A 17,099-nucleotide genomic window follows, 5' to 3' on the forward strand; every position below is an offset into this window, starting at 1 on the left:
TCTTTGCTGCTTGAAAGTGTTTGCACTGGTTGAATGGAGTCTGATAGAGGTGTACACTTCCTATGCCAGGGGTTTGCATCGGTGGCTGAAATTGACACAACCTCTCGGTGCAGACAAGGATTAGTTTTTGCAGTCATGGTACGTGTGTGTTTGCATAAATCGGGCATTCCAAGACAGAACCACATGAAGATAACGTGGAGTCTGAGGCAAATGTCATCTTTGCATTTCTCTGTATCAAACAAACATGACAAACTGTACAAAACATGGCACTGTAGAAATACATTTAAAAGAGGCTGTAACCAGTGACCCCAGGAGCATCTTATTGCTGACATCTCTCAGTGATAAACCCCTCTTTGAAAGTAATTTAACGTTGGAAGGTGAAAGGCAGCCGCCCCCAGGACACATTTGAATATTGTTTTAAAAATATGGTGCACTTTAAAATTAAACTCTGCGCAGTGGCCCAAGGAAGGGCAACAAGGACCCTTGTGCAGTCAGAGATAGGACGTGCTCTCCCTGGAATCTTATGCATTTCGTTTCTGATAAAGTAAGAACATCATCTACTCCTCCTCCCCAGAGAGGAGGTTAATAGTCAAAGTGCAAGTTTCTCCCAGAATTCTCATCCAGCTCCACTTGCAGTGAAGTTCCACTAGCCGAGGCACAGACTGCATTACAGACTTCACCTGCGGCCAGGTTAGACAGACAGTGCACACACCCTGGGACAGTGGCCAGCTGTCAGAATGGAGAGGATCAGGAATGAGTGAGAGACTCACCATTCACAACCCCACCATTCATCTTCTCCAAGGTGCACATTGAGTTAGTTTGTGGAAAGTTAATAAATTAATCAAGCTAGACAAAAACTAAAACCAACAAAAACCCTAAACAGTTCTGTTAATTTTCTGACTCCAAGGAGAAACGTTTCCGCACCATCTCTTCCACCGTATACAGCTTCGCTGCTCGGAGTGCATTCAGCAGCACTTTGATGAGCTCCAAGTGATCCTTCTTCAGCTGGGTGAGATACGTGTGGAACTTTTCCTGAAGGGCAGGCCTGGTGTCCTTGTGGAGGACCCCCTTTTGGTGCCGCTCGAGGATTTGCTGGAGGCGCTTCAGCTTTCTCACCGGGATGTTCTGGTAAACCACAAAATCGATCACTGCTTGTTCGCAGTCCTCGTTCCCTAGAGTGGGGAGGAGAAGACCAGCATGAGGTTTAGAGCACAGAGATGAAAGAGCAAACCCCATTGCTCTTTGTGGATCAGAACTAGGAGAAAAACCCTAGTGCAACTGGAGAGGATCACGACATGAGGTCAGCAGCTGAGCCCCCCAAGTGGGCAGTCAACCAGCTGTCAGACCCAGCAGCACAGCCCAAGCTCTTAAAGAAATACTGCTCAAATTTGACAGTTAAAATTTGACCCTGACATTTGTCCAGTCTTATACGTGCTGGTCTCATCCCATGGCTTCCATGGATGTATTTGTCCTACTGATTCTTGCACAAGGCCTGCCGCGTACAGAGCCTGATTTTCAGACCTTGGTTATGTACACATCTTGGGCCCACATTTGTGCCTGTATTACCGGATGTACACGTCAGAATCCCTGTGTGCGCACACACGGCTAGAGAGAGATCTGTGTGGCCACGAGTGTGCACATAATGGGATTTGCTTGTGAACGTGCACACACACAAATACTGCAGTGCATGTGCAAAGCAGGGGCACACTAGTGCACTGACCTAGCATGTGATTATCGGCTCCAGCCTGCATGAAAGCACCTGAAATTATGCAGATTTGTTTGTTTACTGTAAATCAAACTAGCTGAGGAGAGAATATTGATTGCCCGTGTGAGTTGCTGGATTGATGGGTTATGCATAGAGCTGAGAGAACATGTTTAGAAACATAGGACTGGAAGGGACCTCGAGAGGTCGTCTAGTCCAGTCCCCTGCACTCATGGCAGGACTAAGTATTATCTAGACCATCCCTGACAGGTGTTTGTCCAACCTGCTCTCAAAAATCCCCAGTGATGGAGATTCTACAGCCTCCCTAGGCAATTTATTCCAGTGTTTAGCCACCCTGGCAGTTAGGAAGTTTTTCCTAATCTCCAACCTAAACTTCCCTTGCTGCAATTTAAGCCCATTGCTTCTTGTCCTGTCCTCAGAGGTTAAGAAGAACAATTCTTCTCTCTCTTCCCTGTAATAACCTTTTTATGTACTTGAAAACCATTATCATGTCCACCCTCAGTCTTCTCTTTTCCAGACTAAACAAACCCAATTATTTCACTCTTCCCTCATAGGTCATGTTTTCTAGATCTTTAATCATTTTTATTGCTCTTCTCTTGACTTTCTCCAATTTGTCCACGTGTTTCCTGAAATGTGGCACCCAGAACTGCTCACAGTACTCCAGCTGAGGCCCAATCAGCGCGGAGTAGAGCGGAAGAATTACTTCTCGTGTCTTGCTTTCAACACTCCTGTTATACAGCCCAGAATGATGTTCGCTTTTTTTGCAACAGTGTTACACTGTTGACTCATATTTAGCCTTTGATCCACTCTGACCCCCAGATCCCTTTCCCCAGTGCTCCTTCCTAGGCAGTCAGTTCCCTTTTGTGTGTGTGCGCAACTGATTGTTCTCTCTTAAGTGGAGCACTTTGCATTTGTCCTTATTGAAATTCATCCTATTTACTTCAGACCATTTCTCCAGTTTGTCCAGATCATTTTGAATTTTAATCCTATTCTCCAAAGCACTTGCAACCCCTCCCAGCTTGGTATCGTCCGCAAACTTTATCAGGGTACTCTCTATGTCATTGTCTAAATCATGGATGAAGACATTGAACAGACCCGGACCCAGAACTGATCCCTGCAGGACCCCACTCGTTATGTCCTCCCAGCCTGACTGTGAACCACTGATAACCACTCTCTGGGAACAGTTTTCCAACCAGTTTTGCACCCACCTTATAGTAGCTCCATCTAGGTTGCATTTCTCTAGTTTATGAGTATCAAAAGCTTTACTAAAGTCAATATATACCATCTACCGCTTACCCCTATCCACAAGACTTGTTACCCTGTCAAAAAAAGCCATCAGGTTGGTTTGATAAGATTTGTTCTTGACACATCCATGCTGCTGACAGTCACTTAGCACCTTATCTTCTACAAACCGATTGCTTAATTATTTGCTCTATTATCTTTCCAGGTACAGAAGTTAAGATGATGGGTCTGTAATTCCCCGGGTTGTCCTTATTTCCCTCTTTATATATTGGCCCTATATTTGCCTTTTCCAGTCCTCTGGAATCTCTCCAGTCTTCCATGACTTTTAGAAGATAATCACTAATGGCTCAGATATCTCCCCAGTCAGCTCCTTAAGTATTCTAGGATGCGTTTCACCATGCCCTGGTGACTTGAAGACATCTAACGTGTCTAAGTCATTTTTAACTTGTTCTTTCCTTATTTTAACTTCTGATCCTACCTCATTTTCACTGGTATTCGCTACGTTAGATGTCCAATCACCACCAACTTTCTTGGTGAAAACCAAAACAAAGTTGTCATTAAGCACCTCTGCCATTTCCACATTTACTTTTTGTTTCAGCAGGAGGAAAAATAAACAAATTTCAATTTTGGTTCAAGATAGGCCTGTCAAGCAATTAAAAAAATTAATCGCGATTAATCTCACTGTTAAACAATAATAAAATATCATTTATGTAAATATTTTTGGATTATTTCTACATGTTCAAATATATTGATTTCAATTACAGCACAGAATACAAAGTGTACAGTGCTCACTTTATATTTATTTTTGATTACAAGTATTTGTACTGTAAAAATGATTAATTAAATAGTATTTTTCAATTCACCTCATACAAGTACTGTAGTGCAATCTCTTTATCATAAAAGTTGAACTTACAAATGTAGAATTATGTATAAAATAAAACAATGTAACATTTTTGAGCCTGCAAGTCCACTCAGTCCTACTTCTATTTCACCCAATCACTCAGACAAACAAGTAGGACTGAGTGGACTTGTAGGCTCTGAAGTTTTACATTGTTTGGTTTTTGAGTGCAGTTATGTAACAAAAAAAAAAATCTACATTTGTAAATTGCACTTTCACAACAAAGAGATTGCACTACAGTACTTGTATGAGGTGAACAGAAAAATACTATTTCTTTTGTTTTTCATTTTTACAGTGCAAATATTTGTAATCAATAATAATATATACACTTTGATTTCAATTACAACACAGAATATAATATATAGAAAATGTAGAAAAACATCAAAAATATTTAATCAATTTCAATTGGTAGGCTATTGTTTAACGGTGCGATTAATCGGGATTATTTTTTCAATCACAATTCATTTTTTTGAGTTAATTACATGAGTTAACAGCCATTAGTCGACAGCCCTAGTTCAAAGCAAACCAAATTTTGGGGTTTTTTTTTTTTTTTTTTTTAGGATTTTTCAGTTCAGCCAGCAAACTAAAAATCAGTCCAACACTCAGCTCTCATGGGTTGAAGAAATGGCACTCGCCTCATTAAAATTAAGTGCTCAGGTAAAGGACTCAGATAGAAAATGGGGGGAGAGACAGAGGGAAGGTACCCCATTGGTCAATGTTAGACCCACCTCCTAGGGCTAGAGGTGCCACACTTGTGGGAGGCACTAGCGACTCTGGGATATGGTTACTTTGATTTGGGTCTATGCACTGCAGTGTGGATGTCAGAGCCCTAGGATCAAACACGTGTTAGAAAAGTCTTAACCTAGGGTTAAAATACAATGTAGATACTCCAGCCCAGGCTTCCTAACACGGGTCAGCTGACGCGAGTCCCAGTAACCCTGGGCTTACCCTAAAGGGCCACGTTCATCCCCTGTGTAAATGCACAGAGTGAATTTGGCCCTATATGTCGTACTGCAGGCCAGAAGCTCACAACAGAGATGGACCCAAGAGATCAGGATCGAAATGCTCCCAAAACGTAGCCCAGACATGGATTAAGGCAGGGGCTTTTGGGGCTGCAGGCCGGGACTCCGGCTCAAGGGGAGCCCCGCAAAAATAAATCACAGGAGCAATCTCTGGGGCTCTCAGGCTGCCTGTCCTGGCCCCACGCTGCTCCCAGAAGTGGCCGGCTGCTGGCATGTCTTTGCGGCCCCTGATGGGGGGGGAAGGGGAAGGAGGCTCCACGCGCTGCCCCTGCCCCCAGCACCAGTCCCGCAGCTCCCGCCATTGGGAGCTATGGGGGTGGCACTTGTGGGCATGGGCAGTGCATGGAGACACGCTGTCTCCCTCCCGCCGGGGCTCGCAGAGACGTGCCAGCAGCCGGCCACTTCCAGGAGTGACGTGGGGCCATGGCAGGGAGGCAGGCAGCCTGAGCCCTGCTGCGCCACTGTCCGGGAGCTGCCGGTGATAAGCACCTCCCGGCCGGAGCCTGCACCTCACACCCTCTCCTGCACCCCAACCCCCTGCCCCAGGTCAGAACCCCCTCCTGCACCCAAACTCCCTCCCCGACCCTGTATCCCCTCCTGCGCCCCAATCCCCTGGTCAGAATCCCCCTCCTGTACCCAAACTCCCTCCCCGACCCTGTATCCTCTCCTGTGCCCCAATCCCCTGGTCAGAATCCCCCTCCTGCACCCAAACTCCCTCCCCGACCCTGTATCCCCTCCTGCGCCCCAATCCCCTGGTCAGAATCCCCCTCCTGCACCCAAACTCCCTCCCAGACCCCTCACCCCCTCCTGAACCCCAATCCCCTGCCTCAGATCAGAATCCCCCTCCCGAACCCCTATCCCCTGCTCCAGCCCCCTCCTGCACTGAACTCCCTCCCAGACCTACCCTCCCTGCACCCCAGTCCGCTTCTGCGCCAAACTCCCTCCCAGGAAAAAGACTTGTATACAGGGGCCCCGGGCCCAGAGGAAAGCTAATCCGGTCCTGGAGTCACGTCTGTTTACACTAACAGAAAATTTAAGCCTAATTACTGACGTGCCTGTGTGTATCTGTAGCTATGTACATACAGACGTACGCAGGCATAGTACACACAGGCTACCTTGCTGCGTAAGAACATTCTTGCAAATTGGGAGTTAAAAATATCCCTCCATTCATAAATTTCCCGTTTTGCAAGTGCACTGTTGCTTAAGAGATGAGTGTGTGTCTATAAACAACCCCAGGGCAGGGTTCAAAGCGAGTTGCTGGGCACGTGCTGATGACAGATTGTCACTTGCTTCTTTTCCAATGAACATCTCAGCTGCTAAAAATTGCCCCTTTGGGGAAAAGCTGACTCAAGGAATGGGGCAAGAGTCAAGATTCCTATTACGGAATTGCCAATCTCTGCTCTGACTGGAATTTACTGAAATTCCATTGCATCAAATTCTTGATGAGGAGAGAAGAATATTGACCAGGGAGAGGGACTCTGGGGGGATGGAAAACAAGAGATTCCTTCTGCCACATTTGCTGGGGGACGCATCTGTTCTGCCGCATGTTGGGCAAAGGGAAGCGATTGTTTGTTGAAGACACAGAGGCCAGATTCTGCTCGCTCTCTGTTACACCTATACAGCCTCATGGACGCCAAAGGGACAGATTCACTACGGCGTGGGAGCAAATCCATCGTCTTCGTTCCCGCCCAGAGCATTTGGTCCAGTGCAGTGGCTGCCTGGCTCAGGTATATGGCAATCTGCCTCAGTGGGTCAGCTTGAGAATGAAGGTTAAATGGGAAGGGGTCACTAACTAGAAGTGAAACCAAAATTTAAACAAGCTAAAACTAGAGCCTGGTGGCCGCAGTCGGGAGAGGCAGCACGAGCTGCCCTGTCTGCGGCACACCACTTCTGCACCTGCTGCAGACTCCTGAGCTATTTCCAGTTCCCTGCATGATTCAGTGCTGTGTGTCTTGGGCTGCCAGAAGGACAGTGCTAGATACTTCAGAACAACATGTTCTCAATACTACTTCAGACTGTACGTAACAGGCTGACTCTGACATGCCTTGTGCCGGCAACATCTGGGGGCAGGAGATCAGCAAAAAGGAAAGGTGCCAACTAGGAGATCTTCCTGACAGTTAGACTGAGAGATCAGGATGAGAGGAAAACAGGGGCAGGGATGAGCCAAGGAAAGTGCCATTAATTGAAGGAGACAATGGCTGGCGAGGGTGCCGGGGGACCCTGTCTAAGAGGATCTTAGCCAAGCTTTCAGTGAATTCGGGGGGGATTCGTTTGTCCTTTTTGTAGTTCAATTAAAACCAGTTTTGTACTTTTAAATTCCACTGGAACCGATCCTATACACTGGGGTAGAACAAGCTTCACCGGAAAATTTCACTCCAGCCCAGGTAGCAACATGATTCTAGCACATGGGTTCCCCTCCCCCCCGCCCAGGCAGACCTGAATAATCCCCCACTTGACGTCTGCTAATGCTATTCCGTCCCCAAGCGGACCTGGCTCCTCACCTGACTCGTGGGTGCCGTTTCCCTTGAACATCCTGCAGGTGGTGCACAGGGTGTCATGGAACTGGTTTCCTACGACATTCGTCTCCTTCCCCTGCTGCGAGCAGCTCTGGTGCGCCTTGCATGGCTCTGTGCTGGAGCTGGAGGACGAGAAGAACCCCTGGGGGCACTTCTCACATTTCGTGTTCTGATGGGGAGTACCTGCAAAACGGGGCACAGAAAGAGTCTGAGCAGTGAAATAAATACCTGCAGTACACGTCCATGGGAGCACGGTAAAAGAAGATGGCCTGATTCATGGTTGTCTTGTGCCTATGTAGTCATTTGCACCAGTGTAAAGTGAGCGCAAGCCACTACCCGATGTCTGGCACCCACTGTGCACTGGTGTAAACGAGTGCTTAAGGTGAAAAGCAATGGTGAATCTGGCCCTAAGTCTGCATCTGGTAGTGCTCTGAGTTTCCTCTGGGCATAAGGGGATATCAGACAGAGATTAGGCTCTGTGTACACATCATTCATAGGATCAGAGAAGGGGCCCTGCCCTGAGTCCAGTCCCCATCCTTCAAGGAGGATGAGCAGTTACCAAACTTAGGATCTGGCTGCAAGCCAGCCCAATGCTGGGACCCCAGCCAGCTGGGTTGGGAACACCAACTCGCGTGATGATGAGCATAAACAAACAAGGCAGAAAATCAAATCATAAGAGAACAGCCAGCGTGCCAGGAGAAGCCACACATGGGACAGAGCGCTCAGCCTTTACGGAAGCCGACGAGCCCTGCACGTGAAACTAACGGGCGAATCTCTGATCTCAGGAGTCACTGCTCCAAAGCATCCAGCCCGCATCCTGCTACAAAGCCCTTTGAAGAACTTGCCACATCTGTAACATCAGCTCACCGCCTTGGTGTGTGCCCAGACTCCTCCCTATTTCTGGATACCCAAGTAGTCGCAAACATGGAAAATAAATGCCCCTTCCAGTTATATCGAGAAGCCTGCCTGCATCTCACTGTGGTTTGCATTCATGACTTCTGGGCTTTGTTACCGTCATTCCCTGGGTAGGAAGGTAGCATGCTTGGCACGAAGCCACTAACCTTAAAAAAAAGGCACAGCTGGTGCAGAATGAAGGAGCCCATCACCCCACGGTTTCACTCCCTTCAACTGGCTCCCCATCCTACTTATATGGCCCTCATCACTGTCATCTGAGCACGTGGTCAAATTCAACCTACATGGAACTGGCCTAAATGACCGGGCACCTAGCTCACACTGCCTAATCATGGCATCTCACAATAGACAGATTCCATGGGAACAAGCCATCAACCGCCCACATGAGACTCATGTGCGCAGAAGACAGGGCTTTCCCGGTGACTGGCCTATACATCTGGAAGACTGCCAGGAAAACGTGGCCAAAAAACAATTTCTTCACAGTAGGAGGCAAAACACACTGCTAGACCGAGCCTGCCTACTATAAATCTGCAGCTTAGAACCAAAATAAATAGAGGCTAATCCTTGATGACTGGAGCGGGGAAGGAAAAAGACAGAGAGAGAGAGAGAGAAATACATCTTGGTGTGCATGTTGTAATTCTGGATAGCCCTCAAATACCATAGGGAAGGGGGTAATATAAAAACTAGACAGAGTTGTGATACGGAAAAAATAAAAACTCCCTAATATCCTTCAGTAATCCATGCATCATCCTGAGCTAGAGAGCTATGCTTCTGAGTCACCCTTAAATGCTCTTTGTTACATACCTGCTTTTGGGGGGCAGGGGAGAGAGATCAGTCTTATTTTCATTTGCCCCTTTCCCATCTTTAATATACGCTTTCAAAATCACCAAATAAGGATTCCAGAAAGCAGCCCCATGGCTAAGTTCATTTGCCAGTGCTGTCCCAGTATTGAGACACCAAGCAAACCTCTTCTGGTCCTCACAATGAACCTTCCTTGCCCACATGCCTTATTGCCTTCAGCCCTGGGTGCCCACGAGAGATTATGGCCAAATTAGCAGGAACCATTGAAATATTTATACTTCTATCGAGGTAGCGGTGTACTTGGACAACAGTAGTAAGATGTTGCTCGTTCAGAGGATGTAGCCACTAGATGACGACATTCTCTTACTCACTTGAGTGGATCTGACATCCCATCCAACAGAGGGCAGCAGTGCACATATATATGGTGAGAAAATACACACGCATAATGTCAGATTATCCACTACTGCTATTTAACAGGTGTCTCCTGGATTCTGACAGGACGGTAGTAGCATGAGAATATAAGGAGGCCCTTAGACACAGCTCTACATCCCTTGCCTCAGTACCCCAGCTGCAATACATACCCAGCTTTACTACTCCAAACCCGGGAGGACACTTGGCATGCTCGATGCAGAACTCGGACTCAAAGTAGTAGCCGTGCCGACACTGGCACACTCTGTTGTGGGTGGAGTTGCACTGATGCAGCTCGACCTGCAGCTCTCCGCAGATGACGTTGCAGTATCGGCATTTCTCCAGGTAGTTCCAGTACTGCGTGTAGTGCAGATCTGGACACGGTGCGCACACTGTGGGTTTGTCTCTGGTGCAGTGCTGTGCCACAAAGGTTCCCGGCGGGCACTGATGGCACACCACTTTGTTGTTAGTCACGGGGTCTCTCCATGGGTAGGTGGGAGTGGTGCTGGAGATAGGCACAGCCAGGAAAAGCACAATAGCACCAACCATCCACTAGTGTAAAAAGACACAAAGAACTATCAGACTTTCACTTGCCCTCTTGCAGAGGGGCGTCCCAATTACAGCAGCTGGGTACCAGAATGGCCTCCCATGATTACCACTGGGGCCATGAGAAACTATTCTGGATCACACTGTTATCTGCCCCATCTATCTCCTCCTCCCACTCACCTTTCCATGCTGCCCCATAGGCATGGAATGTGCCCCCCATCCTGACTCTCTAAACCCCCACTTCTGCCCACCCTAAGTGCCTCCTTAAGAGCTGCTTCTCACCATGCCCACAAGAAGTGATTGAAACCAATTTTAAAAATCCGCTTCATTCCTCCGCCCTCTGGGCTTCCCAGCATAAGCCCTCTTGTCCCTGCTAGCTCTCAGCCCTTCAGGGCAGGGCCTTTCCATGTTGTGTCTTGCACAGCACACTGCAGACAAGGACCTATTTGAGCAGCCAAATTCACCGAGATCCCTGAACAAGTACTGTCTATGTTCCATAACCCTCTGTAGTGCCCCACGCTGGTCCAAAGGGGAGTTTTGCCATTGACTTCAATGGGGCGAGGATGTAGCCCTTAGCGGCCCCAGTACAGAAGTGCAAAGTTCGAGTGAATAGAGCTGCTTTGGGATTACAGGGTTTCCCCGGCTTGCAGTGATGTAGGGAATTTTACCAGACAAGAGCCCCACGAAAAGCAGAAAACAAAGACACTCAGATACAGAGCCCTCAAAGAGGAGCAGAGGGATTGAACTAACTTCCTGAAATTTACCAACACCCGGCCAGCTTTAAAAGAAAAGAAACGATTTGGACTTTGAGATGGGAGAAAATTACAATTTAGAGCCTTTTAGAACATCAGGTTCTGACTAAGGACTGAAGGCCCCGGGGTGTGTGGAGCAGGAGTTTTCCATCAAATACAAAGACACTAACATTTTCATACAAATTTAAACCCCTTTGAGAAACAAGGGGGGCTTCACTAAAGGTCTGGAGAGCCACAGAGCCTTCTTTGGTTCCCCCCTTCCTGTGAAAAACACATTAGACCAACATCAAGAGCAAACAGGCAGTTACCTTGGATGAATGTCTCACATGCAGTGTGTGGTTGGACAGCATAGCACTGTGGATGGTATTAGTATTAGAACTCATGATATTTGGAGACGTCTTCAGATGCTTGGATTGGGCCCTAGAATGATGTCTGGGCTGCTTCTCTTCTCCTGGGATACAGCGATGCTAATTTCTGCTAAAGTTCCAGCTCTGTTGCATTGAGAGAGAGACACAGTAAATAGCATGAATTATTAGTGGGCAGCTCTTACCCAGGATGCTGTCAATATCACTACACAGAAGTGATGCCCTGCTTGGTCCCGGTGTGTCCAAAAGGCTTGCTGAAGAAGCCCAACAAGAACAAGAGTTACAGCCGCTCACCAAAGGCTGAGATCTCTCCCTCCTGGCTATAAGCAGAGATCCTCTTTACTGGGATCTCAACAGCAACATTCAATCAGCCCCAGAGTTGGGGGCACAAGTCCAATGTTCACAGGGTGCTCTGGAACGCAAGAATATTATGCGTGATTGCAGTATCGGTTATGCAACACTGGGTCATTGTGTAGTACAGATGGGGTCCTAAGGAAGGGAAGGGACTCAGTGACTTGGAGACAGGGAGTGGGGAAAGAAAGTCACCGCAATCCACTCAGAATGAGGTTCCTAGAGCATACCCCAGGGACCGGCAGAGTGGGCAATTTTGAACTGTCTCCACTTCCTGGAGTTAGAGTCGTCTGGTCGTTATGGGCCCCTATGGATTTAAAGAGAACATAGAAGAGGGTATTGCAGTAGCCACATTGAGGAAATGATACATGGATAAGGGTTTTGGCAGAGCAGAGATCTAGGTAAAGTTTAATTCTCTTGAGCCTGGAGATGTGCAGCAGGTGGATTCACAGACAAAAAGAGATGTGAGAAGGAAACTGTCAGACAAGGATGATTCAGAGTTTTCTTAGAAGATCTGGATTAGAGAGAGCAGTAGGGAGTCAGACACAAAAGTCACAGAATTCTTTACTCAGAAGGTGGCCTCCGAAACATTTAACACGAGGAAGTTATGTGTATCTAGGAGCTGGCAAAGTCAAGACTGGCATAAAGATGAGAGATGGAGGGAGCAAAGAATGAGATGATCTTTTTGCACTGGTATAATTGTATGACATTTGGTAAACAATTGTCCCCTATGCTATTATTGCCCACTGCTCAGTGTACGTTACGCATCCCCTTCTGTGCCTGATCCACAGAGGGTGTCTGCTACAGCTACCAACCAAGGGACTTAGACCTTTAGCTCAAGCTGTTGAAAGTCTGGCCTTAGCTCCAGAGATCCTGGGTTAACCCCCTGGTGATGACTAACGTGATAATTGTTACCCTATGACCTGATTTCATTCAGTATTTTAAAAAGAAATAGCTGAGCTACAGCAGTTTAAATGTTAACTCTGAGCCTTCAGTAAAAAAGTCTATGAAAAAGTGATATGGATTTTTATCAAGGGTCTAACTGAATATTTAAGAAGCACAGTGCAGTAATTCTGAGACTGATTCATACAAATTTCTACCAGAAAAACTAGAACAAGCTGCCAGGCAAGTAGTCTGGTCTATCAGCTTAAAACCATCTGCTTTATAAAGTTTGTAATTACATATTAAAGCTCTTACAATTTACTGGGGGGAAAAAAGGACACTTGAAAATGTTATCCCATTTAACAACATGACGTAGGAGCCTTAGTCTCATTGAAAGTCAAGGAGAACATCACACACATTTCATCAACCTGGTCTGCAAAGGTGCTGATGGCTTCCAACTCCCTCTGAAAAATCAATCTGCTATATCTATACCTCTCTCTCTAGACACACACACACACAGTTTGCATATACACATGATCATATATGATACACAGACATATATGACGCACACTCATAAAAATCAGTCCTAATCACACAAGAGTACAAAATTATGAAATAAAAAAGACTGATGCAAACCTTACTTTCTATCCTGTCCTGTATTTCTAGGGCTTCTAGTTTTAGCTTTTCACTGATAAATACTGTGATAACACCCCATTACAAAAATAAATAAAACTGTGTTTACCCAATAAACACCAGAAAAACACTGGAAATTGTTACTAGTAGCTAAGGGCTTGTCTACACAGAGCACTAGTGCGCATTACAGGGGGTATGATTTCTAAAGCACACAAATGTGTTGTGCATAATTAGTCCGTCGACCCTGCTGGTGTGCACTGAAGTGTCCCTAGTGTGCTTTAATATAACACTATTTGAACCAGAGACACACCAAAGCGCGCCTGGGAATGTGACAAGGAGCTTACGGTTTACAGTGTGTGCTCCTGCAATGAGTAACACACACACGTGCTCACTGCGGCAGCGTATACAGAGAGAAAGCCCCTGAAAAACCTCAGATTTCTGGACACCTACATAAAAACTCAAAAAATAGCTAAAAACACCCCCATCCCCAAAGTGAAATTAATAAACCCTGAAAAACTGAAGCCCGGCTGAATAAAGCAAATTCTCACACAAAGGTATCCACATCCACACACCCCTATATACACCCCCCCCCCAATACACGCCCCCAGAGCCAGCCAGCGGTTGCCTTTCCCCTCCTTACCGGGCTGAGCGCTGGCGCTCACAGCTGCTGCCCCTGCTGTCTCTGCCTCCCTGGTCACATACCCAGCCCCTTTATAACGCCGCCAAGCCCAAGCCCTGCCCCCAGAGCCAGGCCTGTTATTGCGTAAGAGCGACGGCGCCGCGATGAATCATCAGCTGCCAGCTAGGGGCAGTCCGCAGGGAGCGGGGCTGCTGCGGCACAGGATCCAGCCCCTGCCGGCTGCCTGGCTCCCCTCCGCGCAGGGCCGGCCCGGGTGCCAGGGTCTCCTCCCTGCGCCAGGCGCAGCGCAGCGCCCCGGGGTGCGCGCTCTCTCCCCGCGTCCCGATCTCCAGCCGCTGCCCGCTCGCCGCGCCAGGACGCAAAGCAGAGGGGACACGTGTCCCTTACCTGGGAAGCCGCCGCACCTCCCTGGCTGGGGAAAGGCACAAGAGGGGACGGGTCCCCCAGTGAGGGCCGTAGTACAGGGTGACCAGCAGTGTATAAGGCAGTCCCCCATTTCATTAATCAGCAGCACCCCATTGGCTCCTCCTGGGGACTCCCACCGGGAAGGGGACTCTAATCACACTAGACAGCTCCAGAAGGGGGGTCACCTCCCCTTTTCAGCCTGGCTGGGCTTGCGGCTGTATTTAACTGCAGGTGAAAGTACCTGGGAGCTCAGCGCTTTCTGAAAATCGGGCCTGTTTAAGGTGTCCCAGGTTGTTTCCCCCACCCCACCCCGTTGAAGCACCCAGAATCATGGGGGCAAGGATAGCTCAGAGCAGTGGCCGCTAAACCCAGGGTTGTGAGTTCAATCCTTGAGGGGGCCATTTAGGGATCTGGTGTCAAAAACCCCAAAACCACCAACCTCTCAAGGACAATACTTAGTCCTGCTAGCGAAGGCAGGGTACTGGACTCAATGACCTTTCAAGGTCCCCACTCTATGAGACAGGTATCTCCATATATATTAGACACTTTGGAAAATCAGGACTTCTCTCTTTCCCTGAGGGGGTCTGGTCCTGTTCCCATTGAATTCAATGGCAAAACTCCCACCCGAGCAGGACTAGATCCACACTCTACAACACTGAACGCACACAGTTCTAAAAGACATTCAGAAAGCTGCCTAACTTATCTGCTTCCTTTTCATGGGAATACTTTCTTCTTTTGCCAAAACACAACATAAAAACCCTGTTACTTGAAAGCTTGGCTCCACTCTCCCATTCACACTGGGGCATGGGTTAGAATTTTCTAACAATAATTAATTGCCATGTCCAGGCAGTTTTGTATGTACTGTATTTGAATAAAAACTGTGCATGCACACACGTGTATATGCCTTGAATATTTGTCCAGGAAGCAAATGAGATCTGAAATTTTGCACATGCACCGTCTGCACTCTCGTTTGGGTATTACACATTTTACCCGGACACATCAGTAACTGATTTACCCGGGGGAAGGCAGGGAAATTCCCCCTCTATACATTCTCTTCCCTAGCTGTAAATGTTCAATAACTTCCCAGTCAGGGAATCTTTTTGTCACATATATTTGTTGCATGCATCATCAGTAGCTAAATATGCCCCATTCCCCAATGTCATAAGATCCCAGCACAGCATCACAGGCCACAAAGACCATTGCTATCATCATTACTAGGGGAAGGTGAGGAATCTCGCAGAGAAAAAACTACCCCAGGCACTCCATAGAGTTTCACTTTGTAAGTTGCTACGACACTGTCCCCCTCCATAGATCTAGCAAACTGCTCCTCTGGCCAAAACTCACAGGAGCAGGGACCAAGCGTTCTCAGACCCTGGCCACAGCTATGCATTGCCCTCATATAAGGGCCATGATTGACCACTAGACTGATCATCTTCAAACAAGTAATGGTAAAGCGCTTACTTGCCTTGGCTTTTCTATAGTAACTGAACCTTCCCGGGGTGTCCAATATAAAGAAACTCAACGTGTAAATACTATAGTGATGTTCCTTAGCCAGAAGCTACAGATCCTAAGGATCCATGGGGAAAGCAGATAACCACACTGATCCACAGCCATCCCACTGGCTAGATCTCTTCTCTGCCCTGCAGCCTAGGAAATCTTCCCACATAAGGGTTCATCGGCTAATCCCCTCTGGCTGCACAAGATCCCTCTCTAAGTGTTTGGGGGGAGCGGGGGGAGAGCCGCAAAGCAGAACACCCTGACTCGGGTCCTGTGAGAATCAATGCGCCATGTCTAATTCTCATCAGAAATCCTCAGAGAGCAGCGGCTTCTCATTTCTGACCCATGCTACCCTAACCACCCCTCACAATCCAGCCAAACCCGGTGGTACGTCTGCAGACAGCCTCTGTGCACTCCATGGCAATGAACGTGCGCCAGAGCCCACTGCTCTTTCTTGTGCCCCACTTTGCTTACAAGTACTTCTGGCTTCCCTTCGCTAGCACAGGTGGAAGGAGCATGAGCTGAGTTACTCCTGACTGCCTGTAGGCACTATTATCAGCACTTCAGTATAGGGGCAGAACTGCTGCCCTACCACGCTGGTATCTTGCCTCTAATCTCCTTACACTCTGACCCCTATCCTCCAAACAAGTATATCTTGTGTTAGAGAGTGAGAGAAGCAGGGCAGAAATTGATAGCACTGTGCTAGTTAGAGAACAGGAAACTCATGGTACTTTTTTTCATTTCCTTCCAACAAACAGGAGAAAAGAAAACGTGCTAGGTACAAAGCCACACACTGTCACACTCTGCCTTGACCTTGGGGAATCTTCCGTGGAGTATTTTTCCCCTTTTGATTTTGCAATTGCTGCCCACAGACACACACACATATAGCAAAACACCTTATGATCACATAAGCCTGAATTGTTCTTCCACTTATTTTCCTGGCATTCCAAGGATGTTTTGTAAATAAATGTTCAGTTGTGCTCACTAGGTATTGACAAAGCATTTCTGAGCATCTCCTGCGTAAAACACAACTATAAAACCTCTTCATTTAATTTGTATTGTAAACCATTCAGGATTGTGCCACAAATTCAACTTTAAGGTGTTTAACAGTGAAAAGTGATTATGCAGAACAGCACCTGCTTACTCTGCCAATCAGCAGCTGGCCTTTTATTTCGTTTTTACTACTTTTTATTGTTGTTAGCGCTGCAGAGCCGATGCAGTATGGGAGAGGGAGCTGAATTCTATTCAGGTTTGTACATAAACAGGATTGTTAACTAAACTCCTATTGCAGATGACTACTGGTGATGCACAAACCAAAAAGAATGTAACTTAAGCTGCCAGGGCTGGCACAGTTAGACCCCCCCCCCCCAAATTGCTTTTGTATTTGCAAACTGGACAGATTTATCTAGACATCACTGAGACAATACATAGAAAACATCATGTTGCCATTGTTAGACATTTTTCAAAATAAGACTCCACTTTACAGGCTCAAAGCTCTATTTCTTA

The 17,099-nt window shown here is 47.2% G+C and overlaps 1 protein-coding gene across 2 annotated transcripts; it reads right to left on the minus strand.

Annotated features, from left to right (window-relative positions):
• Positions 1–200: 200 nt before the first annotated feature.
• Positions 201–13,844, minus strand: TNFRSF6B (TNF receptor superfamily member 6b). 2 transcript variants are annotated; one of them, XM_039497233.1, is made up of 6 exons: positions 13,692–13,706; positions 11,480–11,597; positions 11,129–11,311; positions 9,696–10,074; positions 7,387–7,584; positions 201–1,172 (listed from the first exon to the last, which is right to left on the minus strand). In XM_039497233.1, the coding sequence occupies exons 3-6, from the start codon at positions 11,201–11,203 to the stop codon at positions 889–891; spliced, it is 936 nt and encodes a 311-aa protein (XP_039353167.1). In that variant the 5' UTR covers positions 11,204–11,311; positions 11,480–11,597; positions 13,692–13,706; the 3' UTR covers positions 201–888. The 2 variants fall into 2 exon arrangements, with proteins under 2 accessions (XP_039353167.1, XP_039353166.1); XM_039497232.1 differs by lacking the exon at positions 11,480–11,597 and having other exon boundaries at positions 13,692–13,844.
• Between the last annotated feature and the right edge of the window lie 3,255 nt (positions 13,845–17,099).

Source organism: Mauremys reevesii, linkage group 13 (genome assembly GCF_016161935.1).
Source record: "Mauremys reevesii isolate NIE-2019 linkage group 13, ASM1616193v1, whole genome shotgun sequence".
NCBI classification, from domain to species: Eukaryota; Metazoa; Chordata; order Testudines; family Geoemydidae; genus Mauremys; species Mauremys reevesii.